The sequence below is a fragment of the Sorex araneus genome, chromosome 4, assembly GCF_027595985.1.
Source record: "Sorex araneus isolate mSorAra2 chromosome 4, mSorAra2.pri, whole genome shotgun sequence".
NCBI lineage: Eukaryota > Metazoa > Chordata > Mammalia > Eulipotyphla > Soricidae > Sorex > Sorex araneus.
This window is the reverse complement of record NC_073305.1, coordinates 205,556,429-205,575,031: the sequence shown is the minus strand read 5'-3', so window position 1 is coordinate 205,575,031 and position 18,603 is coordinate 205,556,429. Positions and strand designations below refer to the sequence as shown.

The 18,603-nt window shown below is 54.3% G+C and overlaps 2 protein-coding genes and 1 long non-coding RNA gene across 5 annotated transcripts; 2 read left to right on the top strand and 1 right to left on the bottom strand.

Annotated features, from left to right (window-relative positions):
- Positions 1-22: 22 nt before the first annotated feature.
- On the bottom strand, positions 23-7,318 carry LOC129404245 (putative protein T-ENOL). Of its 2 annotated transcripts, XM_055135706.1 has the most exons (6): positions 7,179-7,318; positions 6,421-6,495; positions 5,975-6,125; positions 5,739-5,772; positions 5,509-5,566; positions 23-1,725 (listed from the first exon to the last, which is right to left on the bottom strand). In XM_055135706.1, the coding sequence occupies exons 2-6, from the start codon at positions 6,490-6,492 to the stop codon at positions 1,690-1,692; spliced, it is 351 nt and encodes a 116-aa protein (XP_054991681.1). In that variant the 5' UTR covers positions 6,493-6,495; positions 7,179-7,318; the 3' UTR covers positions 23-1,689. The 2 variants fall into 2 exon arrangements, with proteins under 2 accessions (XP_054991681.1, XP_054991680.1); XM_055135705.1 differs by lacking the exon at positions 23-1,725 and having other exon boundaries at positions 5,380-5,566.
- On the top strand, positions 5,554-7,107 carry LOC129404246 (uncharacterized). The gene is made up of 3 exons (XR_008629787.1): positions 5,554-5,786; positions 6,026-6,069; positions 6,483-7,107. It is a non-coding gene; the product is annotated as an uncharacterized LOC129404246 (long non-coding RNA).
- Positions 7,212-11,245, top strand: CDIPT (CDP-diacylglycerol--inositol 3-phosphatidyltransferase). Of its 2 annotated transcripts, none has more exons than XM_055135704.1 (6): positions 7,212-7,841; positions 8,037-8,086; positions 8,708-8,861; positions 9,645-9,726; positions 10,049-10,130; positions 10,243-11,245. In XM_055135704.1, the coding sequence occupies exons 3-6, from the start codon at positions 8,725-8,727 to the stop codon at positions 10,386-10,388; spliced, it is 447 nt and encodes a 148-aa protein (XP_054991679.1). In that variant the 5' UTR covers positions 7,212-7,841; positions 8,037-8,086; positions 8,708-8,724; the 3' UTR covers positions 10,389-11,245. The 2 variants fall into 2 exon arrangements, with proteins under 2 accessions (XP_054991679.1, XP_004615923.1); XM_004615866.3 differs by having other exon boundaries at positions 7,416-7,841; positions 7,952-8,086.
- Positions 11,246-18,603: the final 7,358 nt, after the last annotated feature.

Genomic DNA, 18,603 nt, shown 5'->3' with positions numbered 1-18,603 from the left:
GAGGGGATTAACTGGGGCCAGAATCCTGACTCCCAGCCCCTGGGACAAGCTCTCTTGTCCCTCAGTCCCCTGTCTCTGCCTGGGGTGCATGTCTCTGTCTGCCTGGCAGGAATCTCCCACTGTCTGCAGGAGGCAAACAGCTCTGGATTTGTTTCCTGAAGGGTTTACCTAAAAGTCAACCCCCAGTGGAGAATTTTTATATCCTTCTAAGTGTAGCATTCTTTCCCCCATCCTTCAACAATTTAAGCATTTTTGCTGTTCTGTGTCTGACGAGCATTGCTCAGATTTGCAGCCTAAAACCTGAGCATGTTTTATATCCTGTGGGCGCCCTTTGTCTACTCTACCTAGTTTGGAATAGCATAAGAAATCTTTGCCTGTTTGTCTCAAAGGTCTCCAAATCGAATTTTATCTAATTAAAATGTCAAAAGCATTCATTTGTGGACACTTGAAAGGATCCCCAAATGCTCAAAAAGCGTTGAGTTTTAGGGGCTGGAGTGATAGCACAGGGGTAGGGCGTTTGCCTTGCACTCGGCTGACCCGGTTTCGATTCCCAGCATCCCATATGATCCCCCAAGCACCACCAAGAGTAATTCCTCAGTGTATGAGCCAGGAGTATCCTCTATGCATCGCCAGGTGTGACCCAAAAAGAAAAAAAAATGGTTGAGTTTTTTAGAGATCTCAATAACTGATCTCAATAACAATCTAACATGGGAGCCAGTTACTCTGCCCAGCCTTGTGCTAAACTCTTTGTATAAATTATGTGCTGGTTTAAAAAAAATTTTTTGGGGGGGTAGGATCTCAGGAATTCCCCCAGCAAGTTGCTCAAGGGTAGCTTGATAACGCTCCTGGTAACGCTCGTGGAACTGTGTGGGGCCAGTTGTTGGACCTGGGCCCCTGCACGCAGAGCATGTGCTCTAGCCCTCAAAGTCAGCTCTCTGGCCTGAATTATGTGTTTAAGCTTCACCAGTACCCTGAGAGATGGAGACAATTATTCCACTTCATCTGTGAAGGAAACTAAGTCTCAAGATGTGAACTGACTTCCTCAGAAGGCTCCAATCATCCCAGACTGGGATTTCAAAGCAAATGGCACAAATCCTACTGCACATCTTCTGGCTCGTGGTGGCCCTGATGTGTTCCCAGGGGGCACCATTGGGGAGTCTGAGCACTGAGGCAGAGGCGGCCTTCAAAGGCACGGGCGGCCGCGGTCTAGAGCTGCAGACCTACAGCTTTAGGGGTGAGAGTTTGGCCAGAAGGTTGGATTTGGAGTCAGAAGTTTTCCCTGTGCCAATAAATTGATAACGGTTGCTAGGTAACTGCCTGAACGAACGCTCTTCCAATATGCTCTAACGTCTGCCACGAATGGGGTCTTCTCCCACGTCTCCGCTCCAGAGAAAGCACATCAGAGGACTGTTGTTGGCACAGGGGTTGGGGTGGGTGGTGTGATCTGCCTCTTTATTAAAGCATCGGCTGTGCGATAGTGTACTTGCCAGTGGGGGTCTATGATGGTCCGAAGCACTTTGGTGGCCCCTGGGGTTCTGTGGCTCATGACCAGAAACCACCCCATGTTGAACACCAAAGGGTTTAAAAGAGTCATCAAAGAGGCTTTGAGGCATGATCGGGGTGGGGGGATGGGGGGGGGACGGGACTGGGGAGGGAAGGACTGAGAGCAGCACCACGGAAAGTCAGGGCTCAACCTCCAGATGTCAAGTTGCTAGGCAGAGCTCCCTGAAAAAGAGCAAAGTGTTTGGACCCTTAGCACCAAGTCCCCAGATACCCATTCAAGCCCTGGTCCCCTCCCATCGCTTTGTCCAGCCACTGTTCTCCCACTCAGCCATTCATCCACCTACTGCCCCTATGCAGCTATCCACGCATGCTGCTACCTCTCAGTCTCCACCCACCCACCCCTTTACCCTCACCCCACAAGAAAGGACTTGGATTTTGCTCACTTCTACTTTCCAGTCTGTAAAACAGAGCTGGCACATAGAAACACTAAAAAGTGTTCAGTGAATCTATCCATTTTCCCATGTACCTACTCTTCCCATCCACCCACCAATACCCCTAACATTTCAGCCACCTTATAGCTCCAGATATGGGTTATTCAAAGACCTATAGGTTTCTAAGTCCTTCCCTCCCTCCTTCCCTCCCTCCTTCCCTCCTTCCTTCCTTCCTTCCTTCCTTCCTTCCTTCCTTCCTTCCTTCCTTCCTTCCTTCCTTCCTTCCTTCCTTCCTTCCTTCCTTCCTTCCTTCCTTCCTTCCTTCCTTTCTCCTCTTTCTTTCTTTCTTTCTCTCTCTCTCTCTCTCTCTCTCTCTCTCCTCTCTCTCTCTCTCTCTCTCTCTCTCTCTCTCTCTCTCTCTCTCTCTCTCTCTCTCTCTCTCTCTCTCTCTCTCTCTCCTGTTCAGGGATTACTCCTGACTTGAGATTCAGAGATCACTCCTGGCAGGCTTGGGGGACCATAAGGAATGCTGGGGATTAAAACCCAGGCCGGGGGCTGGAGTGATAGCACAGCGGGTAGGCTGTTTTCCTTGCACGAGGCCGACCAGGGTTCGATTCCCAGCATCCCACGTGGTCCCCTGAGCACAGCCAGGAGTTATTCCTGAGTGCAGAGCCAGGAGTTAATCCCTGTGCATCGCCAGGTCCAAAAAGTAAAACCCAGGCCTGCTGTAAACAAAGCAAGTGCCTTACCCGCTGTACTCTCTCTCTCTCTCTCTCTCTCTCTCTGGCCCAAATTTTCTTTATCTCTTCCTTAATTCATTTTTGGGCCATACCCAGTTGTGCTCTGGGATCACTCCTGGCTCTTCTGAGTGATCACCAACTCAGGGATCACTCCTAGTGCTGCTCAGGTGACCACATGCAGTGCCAGAAACTGAACCCAGGTTGTCTGCATAGAAGGAAGGTGTCTTATCCTCTCTACTATCTCTCTGTGTGTTTTTTCATAAGGATGAGGAAAAGTCTCAGGATCCTGTGAGACTGGCAGGTGGATGAGGGGAAGGCATTAGGCAAGAGCGCTGGGCGAAGCCCTCTGGCATGTGCCATTCTTCCTCCGTGGGCAGGAGGGGCCCACACGGGGCCTCTTATCTAAGCTAAATGGGCTTCCTGTCTGAAAGGGAAGCCACTTGCACTCGGCCATCGGGTTAACAGCAGGTTAGCTAGCAAAGCCCGAGTTTCTGTTGTCGTCTGAGCTGCTTCTTCCAGCAACACCACTAACAGGGAGAGATCAAAGGTCCAAAGGCACTAGAAAGCCACTGCCTTGGGGACAACAGTTCTAGCTTGTTCTCAGTCGTGCCATCTTTCTTTCTTTTCTTTTCTTTCTTTTTTTTTTTTCTTTTTTTGTATTTTGGGTCACACCCGGCAATGCACAAGGGTTACCTCCTGGCTTTGCACTCAGGAATTACTCCTGGCGGTGCTCAGGGGACCATGTGGGATGCTGGGAATCGAACCCGGGTTGGCCGCGTGCAAGGTAAGTGCCCTACCCACTGTGCTATTGCTCCAACCCCCTGTGCTGTCTTTCTAGTCTCGGTCATGACCACTTAAAAGAGCAGCCCCCACCAGAAAAATTACTCTCCCCAAGGCCAGGGCTTAGTCTTGGCTCTGCACTCAGGGTCACTCCTGGTGGGGTTCAAGATGCTGCGGATTGAGGGCAAGCGCCTTACCCCTGTGGTCTCTCTCCACCCCTCTCCCCTCCTCCCCGTTCCCATCTTGTGGAAGGCTCACACTCAGGTTGAAGTGCGCACATGCTCAGTTGGAGAGCTTGCAAGGCTCCCACTCCCGAAGGTGAAGCTTGTGATCTTTTTACAGTAGGGTTCCCTTTGCATGGGCGTCCCTGCACACTGGCTGCGGGGCGGGGGTGGGGGGAGGCTGGAAATCATATGCAGCAACAGGGATTGTAGGCCACAGAGCTTCTGTGCCCACACAGCAGACCTCCAGGATCAGGCTCTGGATGTGGCGGCATCGGGAACTGAACTCACAACCTTTTGCTTGCAAGGCAGGTACTGTTAGCCATGAGCCATCCCTCTGCTCTCTGCCCTCTCTACCACCCTTGCACGAGCATCTCAAACCCGATGTGTCCAAAGGCAGGAGCATGTTTGTCCTGTTCCAGGAAAAAGGAGGCGGCTAGCATGGGAAAGAGCAGGGGAACCGGAAGAGCAATTCCAGGTAACGAGGTTGGAAAGATAATGGGGTGGAGGAGAAGAGAGGCCACTTAAGGCCTCAAGAGGGCATTGAAAGGCTTTTGCTTTGGGGGGCTGGAACGATAGCACAGTGGGTAGGGCGTTTGCTACCTAGCTGGAGCTCAAAACCTACATTCAAAAGTCCACATCCTGGGGGCTGGAGCAATAGCACAGCGGGTAGGGCATTTGCCGTTCACGCAGGCGACCTGGGTTCGAATCCCAGCATCCCATATAGTCCCCTGAGCACCGCCAGGAGTAATTCCTGAGTGCAGAACCAGGAGTAACCCCTGTGCATCGCCGGGTGTGACCCAAAAAGAAAAAAAAAAAGAAAGAAAGGCTTTCGCTTTGGGGCCAGAGTGATAGTGCACCAGAGAGGGCACTTGCATTGCATGTGACCCGACCAGGGTTCAATCCCCCGCATCCCATAGGGTCCCTCGAGCTCTGCCAGGCGTAACTCCTGAGTTCAGAGCCAGGAGTAACCACTTAGCATCACTGGGAATGGCCCCCAAAACAAAACAAAACAAAAAAGAAAGGCTTTTACTCTGAAGTGGGAACTTATTGTAGAGTTCTGAGCTGAAGCAAGGCTTATATTATCACAGTACAAAACCTGAGAGCCCTCTGACTCCATCCTTTCTTCCCTTATTAACTCTGATCATATGCCAAAGTCAATTTTCCTGACCTACATTTCTCATATATTTCTCATATCCCCCCTTTTCATCCCTACCATTATGCTTTCGGACCCGATCATCTCTAGCTGAATCTCCTAGAATCATTCCTACCTGGCCCCCCTGCCTCGATAGTCTCTTCTTTCTTTGGTTTGACCACCTTCACTAACCACTAGAGTTAATGATCTGAAATTTCAACCTTGGATGGCTCAATGGGTAGATCCTCATGTTTTATATGCAGGAGTCCTGGGGTTGGCCCCTGGCATACATGGTCCCCCAAACACTGCAGCATGCCGCCCAACAAATAGATGAAATTCAACCTTCCTGGCTTGAAAGTCTTGGATGGCTCTGCACCTACAGAAAACACCTATAACACTTTGTTTTTGTTTGGGGGCCACATATGGCAGTGCTCCGGGTTTACTCCTGGCTCTGCACTCAGGGATAACTCCTGGCAGGCTCAGGGTGGTGCCAGGGACTGAGCCACGCACAAGGGAAATACCCAACCTGCTATACCAACCGCTCCAGCCCCATCACTCCACCAGGCTTTTCAGCACATATTTGATTGGTCCCCACCAAATAATACCCTCTTCCAGGGAACAGACACCGCTCTGTCCCCATTTGAAGACTGGCATGTCATGCAAACTCTGTTAATGGCTGTGACACCCCCTAGTCGTACCTTGTCTCGAGGGGATGGCAGGAGATGTGCCATGGAGCGGGTACGGTTTCTGTCGCTGCTAGAGATGAGATAGGAAAGAGGAGGGCTAAGAGCTCCGAATTCAAGAAATAGGATGTTGGAGTTTAACCCCCACCCCTCCACGCTGAGGGGTTGTTCAAACCTCACTCTCACCCCTCTCACTCATTTTCCACCCAGAACAGAGGTGGCGGGTTGCTGGGTGCCTCACTCACCGGGTGTCAGTGCCTCGGGTATTGGTGAAGAATGCTGGAAGGAGAAAAGTGAGTTTCCTTGTGGCTAGGGGTCAAGGGTCTGAGGGCATTCCTGGTCACAGAAGGTGTGGGTTCTGGGTTAGCGGGTGGGGGACCCCAGGAAATGAGCAGATTCCTGGTGAGGCCAAATTGATGGGCAGGAAGAAGTAAAGAAGCAGGGGTAGGAGAACCTCTCCAGACAAGAGGTGGGGGGTCACCTTGTCTAGGTATCTGGGTCCCTTGGTCCTGTGTCTGTTTTTTGTTGGTAGGCTCAGGGCTCACGTTGCATCCAGCCATGAACAAGACCTCATTGGTGAGTTCTGTGCTGATCCGGGTCAGGTACTCCTCAGAACGCGATAGAGACACCTTCTGCAAAAGGGAAATCCGAGGGGCTCTCCTTGGTAGCTCCATCGTGGCCCGCAGGCGCAGCTCAGGGCAGTGGCTTGAGTCTGTGCTGGAGGGCAGAGCCTTGGGATTTGGGAGGAAGACCCCCAGCACACAGGAGTGGGGAGTGGAGGAGCAGGGCCAGGAGTCATCCGGGGCCTCAGACCCAGGAATGGGGGCTATGGATTCAGGGTTGAGCTGTAGGACACGGGGTCCCCAACCTGGTCCTCCTCCCCCACTTCCCTGGGAAACATCTCTAAAACTCCCCCGCAGTGCTCACCGGAGTCACAGAGGCTGTGGTGAAATTTAATTTCCTGCTTTTTTCTTCCATGTTATTGACAGGACTGGACATCGCCTGGGTACAAGTGGAACCAGAGTTCAGCTAAGAAACAGCTCGGTTCTCCCAAATCCACACCCCCTTCCCTGAGCCCAGATGGGAGCAGGGCCTTTGGAGGAACTATTCGTGATCTCAGTCTGTTCTCAGTCAGATGCTCCACGGGGAGGGAGGGGACTTGAGGGACGCTTCCACCCGCAAGGCCCTCCCCAGCCCAGGCGGACAGCTGACCTGGACGACAGGTTGGGCTGTTGGCTACTTGGCAGGAAAGGGGCCGGGGAGGCCTAAGAAACCCCAGGTATGGGCTGGGGGAGGGAATGGAGTAGGGGAGGAAGGACGGAAGGAGGGGAGCTCTCCTGTGCTGGGAGCGTCCGCAGCTGCGGGGTTGCCAGGAGATTAGCAGTTCTAGAACCAAGGGGGGGCGGGGGGGCGTAAAGGGAGCGTTTCCTCAATGTGCCTGCCTCATCTGCTCCTCAGGCCACTCATCCACCTGCTTCCAGGTTTTCACTTGGGGCACAATCAATCGGGCGCTGGCCCAATCCTCCGGCCACTAGGGGGCGCGCGCGAGGCAGCCTCGCCCGAGGCCGAGCTGCAGCCACTCTAGCCCGTCCCACGCCGCCGGAGCCAGCGAGAGGCGCGGCGGCCGCGCGAGGGCGGGGCGGGGCAGGGCGGGGCGGGGCGGGGCGGGAGGATGTGGATTGTACCAACTGCCGAGTGCTGCGGGGGGACGCGGACTCGCCGGGGACGGAACCTTCTCCCTTATCTCGTTTCCGGGAGGTTACAGTCTCCGCAAAAAGGAAATTAGAGATACCGACTCAGCCCCCCCGTCTCTTTTGCCCTCTTCTTTTCACTTCCTCCGCCCGGTGTCGAGGGGCCTCGGTGCTCTTGTAGGAACCCAGAGGCCGGGGCGGAGTGAGGAAAAAGGAAAAGGAAGCCGGCAGGTCTTAAAGGGGCCGCAGACGTTGTTTCAGCCTCTTTTCCTTCTTCCAATTTTGCAAGGGCGATCGCAGAGGACAGAATTTCCCGAAGCTGAGCACAGCTGGAGCAGCAGGAGGCGCAGCTGGAGGCGGGCGCGCCTGCGGGGCGGGCAGAGACTAGGTTCTGCCCCAAGGAGGGTGGGGTGTGCGCGCCCAGTCCTGTGCCCCGCGCCCATCTGGGTTGGCCTTTGCTCTGGCTGGCTGCGTGCGGGCTTTAGCAAACCTTGGACCGGGCCGGAGCAGCGGGGAGCCTGCTCGCAGTTGGTGCGGCCGATGCGCGAGGCCGGAGGGTGAGGACAGCGCTGGCAACATCCGCTCCGGCCCTGGGCGCCAAGGGGGCCGCAGCGATGCCGGAGGAAAATATCTTCCTGTTTGTGCCTAACCTCATCGGTGAGTGCTGCTCGGGCTGGGGCCGATCGCGGAGGCGGTGGTGGGGCAAGGGGTCTTGGACGGGCTCCCTGATCCATCCCTGTCTGTCTCCCCACCGACCACGTTCCAAGGTTACGCCCGGATCGTCTTCGCCCTCATTTCTTTCTACTTCATGCCCTGCTGCCCTCTCACGGCCTCCTCCTTCTACCTGCTCAGCGGACTTCTGGACGCTTTCGATGGACACGCAGCTCGAGCCCTTAATCAAGGTGATGGACACTTCCTCCCAACTAGCCCCCCCACCTTTTTTTTTCCTGCCCAGGGTGGGCGGGCACTCCTTTAGGGAGCAGGACCGCGTGGCCTGTTTTGGTAGCAGAGGGGTTTAAATGGCTTTTGAGAATCCAGTGACGTGAAGGGAGGTTTAGAGCAAGATTGGGCCGCACTGTGGCTGTGATGGAAGGTTTCAGTAAAAATCCATTCGACATGTGCCGACTGGCCTTCTGCCGTATGCACGAGGAAGTCAAGATACTGAGAGCACGTTTAGAGAGAGGGTGGACAGGAAGGGTGGGGTGGTTTCTGGCGTTGGTGGTTTTTTTTTTTTATGTTTTCTAGTCCTACCTGGGAAACTTCTTCTCACCTTTGGTTTCCCATCCTCTTGACTTGACCTGCCCTGGTGGATCTGGGGTGGAGGGATTGGCCAGATCATTTTCTCACTTCTGCATTAGCATGGCACCTTGTGCTGTGTCCCAGTGACCCTTGCAGCCTCACAGCCCTGAATGTTCCTGCATGCTTCCCAGATTCAATTTCTTGTAAACAGTGGGGCCAAGTTGTCTGATCAGTGTCACCCCTGCCATCCTGTCCCCTCCTACTTAACAGTCCCCGTTTTCCAGGGACCCGGTTTGGAGCCATGCTGGACATGCTGACCGATCGCTGCTCCACCATGTGTCTGCTGGTCAACCTCGCCCTGCTGTACCCCCGCGCCACCCTTCTCTTCCAGCTCAGCATGAGCTTGGATGTGGCTAGTCATTGGCTGCACCTCCACAGGTCTGCAGCACCCGGGGTTTGGGTCACGAGCAAGTGGGTGGGGGGACCATGGGGGATCTGCCGCAGCTTCTGGCTTCTCGGGGTCTTTGTTGAAGGACCCTGGGCTGATCTCGACAGCCAGTTGACATTTGGACTAAGTGTTCCCTAAAAGCCTTCAGACTGGGTCATGGATGATTCCACATAGGTGACAACAGTTCTTGGCAAAGGACGTGGACTCTTTTTTTTTTTTTTTTTTTTTTTGCTTTTTGGGTCACACCCAGCGATGCACAGGGGTTACTCCTGGCTCTGCACTCAGAATTATCCCCGGCAGTGCTTAGGGGACCATATGGGATGCTGGGAATCAAACCTGGGTCGGCTGCATGCAAGGCAAACGCCCTACACACTGCTATTGCTCCAGCCCCAGGACGTGGACTTTTTTTTTTTTTGCTTTTTGGGTCACACCCAGCGATGCACAGGGGTTACTCCTGGCTCTGCACTCAGGAATTACCCCTGGCGGTGCTCAGGGGACCATATGGAATGCTAGGAATCAAACCCAGGTCGCCTGCGTGAACGGCAAATGCCCTACCTGCTGTGCTATTGCTCCAGCCCCCAGGATGTGGACTTTTGAATGTAGGTTTTGAGCTCCAGCTAGGTAGCTGTGTGGCTTTTGTGACCCTGACCGAGCCTCCGTTCCTCCGGGGCACCGCAGAGGCCATCCCAGGGGCCCCTCCGGAAGGTGGCAGGAAGAGCTGATGGGTGCAAGTGGAAATGACCGCTCATGGCTTCCCTCTCCGTTCTCCCCAGTTCCGTGGTCCGAGGCAGTGAGAGTCACAAGATGATTGACCTGTCAGGAAACCCGGTGCTCCGCATCTACTACACCTCCAGGGTGAGCGTTCCCTGCCCCGCCGGAGAGGAAGGGCCAGCCCGCCCTTGAAGGATGATGGGCAGGGCCTGGAGCTGCGGGTCGGCAGGTGCCCAGCTCTCAAAAGGTTTCGCCATGCCACGGAGCTTGGACTTCATTCTGGGAGCAAAGGCGGCCTCTGAAGGCGCTTGCTAGGGATAAGTGATGTGGTGCCATTGCTCTTTGCTCCCGCCCTCGCCCCCTACCTCCTCAGTACAGTGCCTCCTGCTCCGTCTCCTCCCAGGGGTCTTGGTGATGGAGGGGGGGAGGGGACCCCTCCTCAGCAGCTGTTTGGCTCTTCCCGCAGCCCGCTCTGTTTACCCTGTGTGCCGGCAATGAACTCTTCTACTGCCTCCTCTACCTGTTCAACTTCTCCGAGGGACCTTTAGGTAGGAGCTGGGCCTGGGGCAGGGGAGGGAAGGCTTCTGGCTGGCAGACCCCCAGGCCCCTTTCCTCGCCCGTGTCTCATTTTCCCCGGTGTCCCCTGCTCTCTTCCCACAGTGGGCTCGGTGGGTCTTTTCCGGCTGGGCCTCTGGATTACGGCTCCCATCGCCTTGCTCAAGTCCCTCATCAGTGTTGTCCACCTGGTCACAGCTGCTCGAAACATGGCTGCCCTGGACGCGGCAGACCGCTCCCGGAAGAAGTGACCCCCGAGCCTCGCGCCCCTGGCCACCACCTGCCCTGGGAGTCGAACTGTGCCACGTGGCTCCCCTTCCCTTCTAGAAGGTTCCAGGCCCCCATCTTCCTAATGTGTGGTCTGATCTGCTAGAAGGGCAACTTGCTCTCCCACCCCTGTGACGTGTCTGGACCTGGACCTCAAACTGGAGGGATGCCCAGGTCCTACCCACGCGGAGGACAGTGCTTTTGGGTGCCAGGAGGCCAATCAGGGCTGGACATTGTCACACCCAGCTGCCTCGGCTGGTGGCTGGGCTCTCAGCCCTGGGGTCTGGCTTGGGTTCAAGCCAGGGACACTTGAGTGAGGGAGATAGGGGAGAGGTTGTGTTTCCCAAAAAGCAGGGAGCCAGCCTCTGCCCCTGGCACAGAGGAAGCCTGCAGGTGCCACGCCCAGGAGAGGGGCCTCTAGCTCCCTCCTGCATTGCGGTCTTGTCCATCTAGCTCTGAGAGCCGCATAATAAAGGTGGGAGCCTCACTCTCCTGGGCGTGGTTTCCTTTGAGATCCCTTGGACCAGGATGTATGTGGAAGGGAAGTAGGAAGATCTTTCGAGATGCTTCCCTCCGGTGTACTGTAGGCTCCTTCTGACATTCCACAGTGACTTCAGAGAGGACCTCTCTGCCGCCAAGCTCATGTCACGTCCTCTTACCTGCTTTCTTTTCTACACGAAACCCACACTGGCTGTCTGTATTTACTTGTATACCTGATGTTTCTGCCCCCATCAGAATGTAATTTCCACAAGGGCACAGACTTGTTCCTTGTCTATTCCTACAATGAAGAGTGATCTTAACCGAGCCTACAGTAGCTGCTTAATAAATATTCACAAATAGGTCGGTTGGCTTCTTGTGTAGTCCTTAATCTCTTAAAAGTATTTTCAAAGGATATTTCTTAAATACTCAGCTTGGGGTAGGGGGGCATGTGGGCAGAATGATAGTACAGTAGGCAGGGCACTTGGCTTGAACACTGGTGATCCAGGTTCCATCCCTGGCATCCCATATGGTCCCCGCCATGCCCTTCAGGAGTAAGCCCTGAGTGCAGAGCCAGGAGTAAACCCTGAACACCTCCAGATGGGGCACAAAAACTCAACTTTAAGAACTGGAAAGATAGTACAGAGGTAGTTCTTGCCTTGCATGTGGCTGAACCTGGTGCAGTCCCCAACACTACATATGGTCCCCTGGTTACCTTAAGGTGTGACCAAAAAGCAACCTTGGCTCTGGGGACAGGGAGATAACTAGAGTTTTTGGGAACTGTTGACGGGGGGTGGGGGCACCCAGTGATACTCAGGGCTTACTCCTGACACTACTCAGGGATCACTCCAGGCAGTGCTCTGGAGCCATAGGGGATGCTGGGGACCAAAGCCAGGTTGTGCCCTACCTGCTGTACTGTCCAGCCCCGTGGCAGGGAGATAAAAGGCATGCAGGAGCTGGAGTCATGTGGTCCCCTGAGCACTGCTGGATGTAAGAAAATTTTCAGCTTCTTGGCCCCTGTACCAGAAACTTCAGAGTCCATCTCCAGGGATGAGCTTAGTCTGCAGATTTAATTAACTCCAGCAAGTTGAATCTCCCCAATGACGTTCGAATGACTATTCTCAGATATTTTGGGGCACCAAACAAATCTATGTATTACACTATTCTAGGGCTCTGTTCCCTGAAGCTACCATCTGAGCTTTCTCAGCTGTCTGCCACTGGTATTCTTTTCCTTTTTTTCCTTTTTTTTCTTTTTTCTTTTTGGGTCACACCCAGCGATGCACAGGGCTTACTCCTGGCTCTGCACTCAGGAATCACTGCTGACGATGCTCAGGGGACCATATGTCAGGGGACCCTATGGTGAATGCTGTGAATCGAACCCGGGTCGGCTGCGTGAAGGCAGACGCCCTACCCATTGTGCTATCATTCCAGCCACTTGTTTTCTTTTTTGAAATTCTGTTGGTGCTGTCAGATCCTGAGCTGGTGTTTCCCCTTTTCCTTGGAACATAATCAAGGGGTGTCAGTGTCCCGGAGAGCCGAAGGTAAACAGGTTTTGAGCCTCACTGTGGAGGGCATTCAGAGGCTCTGGTCACTCCTTGCGAGCCCTGGGACGGGGTTGGTGTAATGCAGTGAGGGAGGTGCTGGCAGGGCTGGGAACAGGGCGTGCTGCAGCACTTTGCTTTGCTTTCGCGGTGGGGGGCGGTCCTGAGTAGAAAGCGGGGAGGACTTGGGGTGAGCAGAAGAGCTGATTGATGCTCAGCGAGGAAACTGGGATGCTGGAGAGCAGCTTTGGTGGTTTGGGGAGTGGAAATAGAAACAGATCAATGTGGCTGGAACAGCGAGTGCTGGGAGAGATGAGAGCCCAGTAGGGCATTAAAACATCCTGGGAGCCTCGGGGAGTCAGTGGAGGAATCTCAAAATGATAGGTAAAATATTCACGTGGTGGGGCTGGAGCGAGAGCACAGCAGGTAGGGCATTTGCCTTGCACACAGCTGACCCGGGTTCGATTCCCAGCATCCCATAGGGTCCCCTGAGCACCGCCAGGAGTAGTTCCTGAGTGCATGAGCCAGGAGTAACCCCTGTACATTGCTGGGTGTGACCCAAAAAGAAAGAAAAAATAAATTCACACGGTAAATGAGATCACGTGCACTGACCAGGGCTTATGGAGTCTCCTGCTCTCTGCTCTGCGGCTCATCTCTGCTGGTCATTGCTCAGGACGCCAAAAGCCTGTTTATGCGGATAACCACCCCCCACCCATACACACCCATACTGTCAATTTTGTTCCACTCACGCTGTTCTGCTAAGACACTTAGTTTGGGTGTGCCTTGCCTCTGTCATCTCACACGGACGTGCCTGTGGACTGAGCTGTCGAACAATCCTCTCGTGGGGAATTCTCCAGCGCCCTGAGGGCCCAGGGGATACAGCAGCCACAGCAGCAGCTCAAGGGCAGCATAAAGTTCTATTCTTGGTTCAGGTCCTGCCCCCGTGAACGACGGGCTAAGACGCCTGGGTCGCCTACGTGTTTCTGAAGCCTGGACGCTGCACAGTTGAATGCAGGAAAGTGGCAGGACTTGTTCTCACTGGAGGCAGAGAGTAGTTCAAAGCTGAGCTGCCATCCTTTTTTTTTTTTTTTTTTTTGCTTTTTGGGTCACACCTGGTGATGCACAGGGGTTACTCCTGGCTCATGCACTCAGGAATAGGGGACCATATGGGATGCTGGGAATCGAACCCGGGTCGACCGCATGCAAGGCAAACGCCCTCCCCGCTGTGCTATTGCTCCAGCCCCCTGAGCTGCCATCCTTTGTCTGGGCGATGGTCTCCTCAGCCAGGAGAAGGATGAGGTGTCCCCCAGCCTCTGTCCCAAGGCTCTCTGGCCTCCATCACGCTCGACACTCCCGGCCTGCATTCTGACTTTCATTCTGGCCTCCGTTCTCGCCCCAACCCATCAGCTCTCTCCCCTAGCCAGAGACCTCTGAGCACTTCCCCCGAGCCTGTAGCCCTGACCGAGTCCTTGGTGTCTTGGCCCCATTGCCGGCAGAAATCTCTAATGGCTGCAATCTCAGCCACGGGGTGTCTAAAAAGGGGAGGGGGTGCCTGGGGTGGCTGGTGCAGAGCCCCACCTCTAGGCTGGGACTTGTTTTGCACAAGGGCCCTGCAGTCCACCAGTAAGTGACCCCTGGAGAACACTGACACGTCCAAGAGTGTCACCCTGGTTATCACAGCCACAGAAACCGGGAAGGAAAGGTGAACTTTTGATTTTGGGGGGTGGGGGGCGGGTGGGAAAGAGTTGGGTCAGCCCAATAATGCTCAGGGCTTACTCCTGGCTCGTTGCTCAGGATCACTCCTGGTACGGCTCAGGTGACCATATGTGGTGCCAGGGATCGAACCTGGGTCAGCCAAATGCAAGACAAATGCCCTACCCACTTCTCTGACCCAAAGGTGGAATTTTTTTTTTTTTTTTTTTTTTTTGCTTTTTGGGTCACACCCGGTGATGCTCAGGGCTGACTCCTGGCTCTGCACTCAGGAATTACTCCTGGCGGTGCTCAGGGAACCATATGGGATACTGGGAATCGAACTCGGGTCAGCTGCGTGCAAGGCAAATGCCCTACCCACTGTGCTATCGCTCCAGCCCCAAAGGTGGAAAGTTTTTTAAATAAAAAATAAAAACCAGGGGCTGGAGCAATAGTACAGCAGGTAGAGCGTTTGCCTTGCACACTGCCGACCCAGGTTTGATTCCCAGCATCCCATATGGTCCCCTGAGCACCGCCAGGGGTAATTCCTGAGTGGAAAGCCAGGAGTAACCCCTGTGCATCGCCAGGTGTGACCCAAAAAGCAAAATTAATTAATTAATTAATTAAATAAAAACCAGAGGGAAGGGCATATAAGGGTGAGGCCTTTGCCTTGCACACAGCCGTGGCAGCTGCAGCCCTGGTTCAAGCCCCTGAGCACCCGCAGGATTGCTCCAGAGCACAGAGCCAGGAGTGGCCCTGAGTACCAGCAGGTGTGGCTGAAACGCCAATAAATAAGTAATAAAGATGGGGGTGTGTTGGGCAGGAAACTAAGCCTCTTCCTCTGGCGGTGAATGAGACTGAGGCCTTGGGGACCAGCACCGAGGCTCAATCCCCTGCCCTGTGGTGTCTCTCGTCCTCTGTCCAGTGGCTGCACTGAGCCCAGGAGAAACAGCACTGAGCCCAGGAGAAACAGCACTGAGCCTGGCCCCGTGACCTGGTGGAAGGGATGGGAAATCAAGGCAAATGTGGATCTGGAGTCTGTGGTTCAAGAAAGATAAGGCAGTCACATTAATTGCTGCTGTGGTTTACAGAATTCATGTGTTGAAGCCTAATGCCCAGCGTGAAGGTGTTGGAGTCGGGGTTTAAGAGTGACAAAGTCCGTGGAGTCCTTGCCCAACTCAGCTGATTAAGTTGAGTTGATCAATCAGCTTAATCAATGGCTGAATAAACAGCAGTACTCCTACATTATATTAAAAAAAAAGTGACAAAATCCTGGGGTTGGAGCAATAGTACAGCAGGGAGGGCATTTGCCTTGCATGTTGCTGACCCGGGTTCAATCCCCAGCATCTCATATGGTCCGCTGAGCACCGCCAGGGGTGATTCCTGAGTGCAGAGCCAGGAGAAACCCCTGAGCATCACTGGGTGTGATCCAAAAAGTAAAAAAAAAAAAAGTCACAAAGCCACTAGTGCCCTCACAAAGGATGGACCCCTGCATTCTTTTGGCCCTTCCTTCACGGTAAGAAGATGCCAGCTCGGAAGCAGGAAGAGGGGCAGGAGCAGACCCAGTCGTGCTGGTGCCTTCATCCAACTTCCAGCCTCCTAAACCAGAAGGCAAAAAATCTCGGCTCACATGGGGCTGGAGCGATAGTCCAGTGGATAAGGCGCTTGCTTTGCATGCAGTCAACCTGGGTTTGATCCTCGGTATCCCTTATGGTCCCTCGAGCACCGCCACGGGTGATTCCTGAGTGCATGAGCCAGGAGTAACTCCTGTGCAATGCCAGGTATGACCCAAAAAGAAAAAAAAAATTCTGGCTTTCAGCTCCCGCAGCCCAAATGAAATATGACATACGTGCAGTCATAACTTTCTAGAGTCCAGCTTTGTTCATCAGATAACATGAATGGTCAGTCTGCTCATTTTGCCTGGTGAGCTCTGTCCCAGAAGAAGGCGATTTAAAGAGCAGCTTCCCCTGTTACGCCGCTGGATTTCCCAGCAGTAGATCTGTGGAGCAGCCATGACCGGGACAGACTCTGTTGTGATAACTAGTCCTGCCCCAAATCTCGGCAAACAGGTATCTATTGCCTGACTCTCTGGGAGATCTGAGCCCTGGATCTGCTTCATGTCACCTTCTCTCTGAAGCCCAGACTGGGAGGTCTTGGGATACTGCTGGTCAACATGGAAATGGAGAGCAGAGATGGTACTTCCCCTTGCATTTCAGTGGGAAGAGTGAGTAGTGGAGATACAAGTGGTGACAGGAAGTTATGGATTAAAAAATGAGTCCAGAGGGCCCAAGGATGGTTCAATGAGAGAAGCCTATGCTTTGCAAGCATCAGGACAGGAGTTCGAATCCCAGTGACACCAAGCATGGTCTTAGCAGCTCTGCTTTTTGGGGTTCCCAGCACTGAGACAGATTTCCAGCACACCCCAAAGAAAGGAGGCTTCCTGGACAGAGATACGACCTTCGGCAAGCTTGTATGTGAGCACCACAACCAAGAGTGTGGTATCTGGGTGTCACACAGCACCAGAAAAGAGGAAAGGGGAAAGGAGAGGGGTCAGAGCGATAACAGGTAAAGCATTTGCCCTATGTTTATCCTTGCATGTGGCTGACCTGGGTTCAATCCCTGGATTCCAATATGGTCCTCCAAGCACCGCAAGGAGTTATTCCTGAGCATTGCTGGGTGTGGCCCCCAAACCAAAATAATAATAATCACACTGCACTGTAGCATTGCCGTCCTGTTGTTCATCAATTTGCTCGAGTGAGCACCAGTAACGTCTCCATTGTGAGACTTGTTGTTACTGTTTTTGGCATATTGAATATGCCACGGGGAGCTTGCCAGGCTCCACTGTGCGGGCGGGATACTCTTGGTAGCTTGCTGGGCTCTCTGAGAAGGATGGAGGAATCGAACCCGGGTCAGCCACGTGCAAGGCAAACGCCCTACCCGCTGTGCTATTGCTCCAGTCCATAGAAAAAGTACACTCATGATAAATTTCAGAACATAGAAATAATAATAATAATAATAATAATAATAATAATAATAATAATAATGAGCCCAAAGCTCAGGGTCAGATAAGGAATGGAAATAAGGATCTTGAAGTCACTGGTCCCAAGGCTCCAAAGTTGTGAGACTGACCAAACAGTGCAGCTGAGTGAGAGAATCGGGCCGAGGATGTCAGAGATAGAGAAAGTGGGGCCGGGTCTGTAGGACAGCGGAGAGGGTGTTTGCCTTCCATGGTCTGACACGGATTTGATCACTGGCATCCCATATGGTCTCCCGAGCACCGCCAGGAGTGACCCCTGAGTGCAGAGGCAGGAGTACCCCCTGAACATCACCAGGTGTGGCCCCTCCAAATCAAAGAGACGGAGAAAGTGGAGCAGGCCAAGGACACAAGAGCTGCCACTGAGTGGCTGTGTGACAGCAGCGGCCATTGGACAGGAGATCCAGGGGACGTGGAGGGGGAATGGTTCCTGGGACAAAGGGACAGGATGAGGAGAGCCTGTCTCCGTCTAGCAAAAGGGACGCAATTAGTGCTGTGGGCTGGAGCACGTGGAGGTAGGGCGTGGAGACACAGCCGAGGGGCCTGGGCCTTTGCAGAGCGCAGAGGAGAGGGATGGAACCGAGGACAGCAGCGTGGAGGCAGACCAGGGCGGAGGAGACTTCGCCTGTAGTCTATCCGGTGGTGGGGAGAACGTGTCACCTACTGTGACCGGCACCCAGGGCGGCGTGAAGGGGACGCTGGCCTACAAGTGCGCCGGGACAGGAGTGGGGGTCCCAGGAAGAGTGGGGTCAGCGGGATCCTCCGCAGTGGGAACTGGAGGAGGGCCGAGAGTCAAGGCGGCAATTCTCGAGCTGGGGGAGGGCTTCTGCTCCCCGGGGAGTAAGAGATGGTGGGCAGCGGTGTGGGAGGTCGGGGAGAGGAGGTGTGAAGATTTCTCCCAGAGAAGCACAGTCAGAGCCCTCGGCCTACTTTCAGCTGCCTCCCCGCCTACCTCCACACGGAGCGGGCACCATCTGCCGAGCGGCGGCCCAGGCACGCTCAGACGCAAGGCTGAGGGCCCCGTGGGCAAAGGAGCCAGGCTGGAACGGCTCGGTCCTGCACAGGGGAGGAACCTAAGGCAGAAGGGAGGACTCGGTGGAGTTGCCTTCGCTAAGCACACAGGAATCAGCCCTAACTCTTCTCTCCGACCCCAGGAGCGGGCACTTCCTCCTTGCCGCTGTGGAGCGGAGCAGCATGAGGGCTGGGGCCCTGCAGCCTCTCTGGTGTCTCCTCTCCAAATTAGAGTGTCTCTCTGTTGAGGGAGGGGGTTGATGGGGTTTCCTTCCCGGATGCTCCAGAAAGAGACCACAGGGGAAGTCCAAGGGAGCATCCCAGATCCCTGCCCAGAGGGAAAACCTGAGGAAGTGCCCCGCGCCTGACACTGCACCGTACAACCAGCAGGTGGCGCCAGGGGAGGCTCCGCTGCAGGGCACGGAAAAGCAGCACGTAGCTCCCAAC

What these genes read in the sequence shown, in the direction of transcription:
- LOC129404245 (XM_055135705.1), bottom strand. Translation starts at nt 6,492, where the DNA reads ATGTCCAGTCCTGTCAATAACATGGAAGAAAAAAGCAGGAAATTAAAT. An exon ending in GACCCAGATACCTAGACAAG is followed by an intron (nt 5,773 to 5,974) that starts GTGACCCCCCAC and finishes TTCTCCTTCCAG; the next exon opens with CATTCTTCACCAATACCCGA. An exon ending in ACCCGAGGCACTGACACCCG is followed by an intron (nt 5,567 to 5,738) that starts GTGAGTGAGGCA and finishes TCTCATCTCTAG; the next exon opens with CAGCGACAGAAACCGTACCC.
- CDIPT (XM_004615866.3), top strand. Translation starts at nt 7,799, where the DNA reads ATGCCGGAGGAAAATATCTTCCTGTTTGTGCCTAACCTCATCG. An exon ending in GTTTGTGCCTAACCTCATCG is followed by an intron (nt 7,842 to 7,951) that starts GTGAGTGCTGCT and finishes CCACGTTCCAAG; the next exon opens with GTTACGCCCGGATCGTCTTC. An exon ending in GCATCTACTACACCTCCAGG is followed by an intron (nt 9,727 to 10,048) that starts GTGAGCGTTCCC and finishes CTCTTCCCGCAG; the next exon opens with CCCGCTCTGTTTACCCTGTG.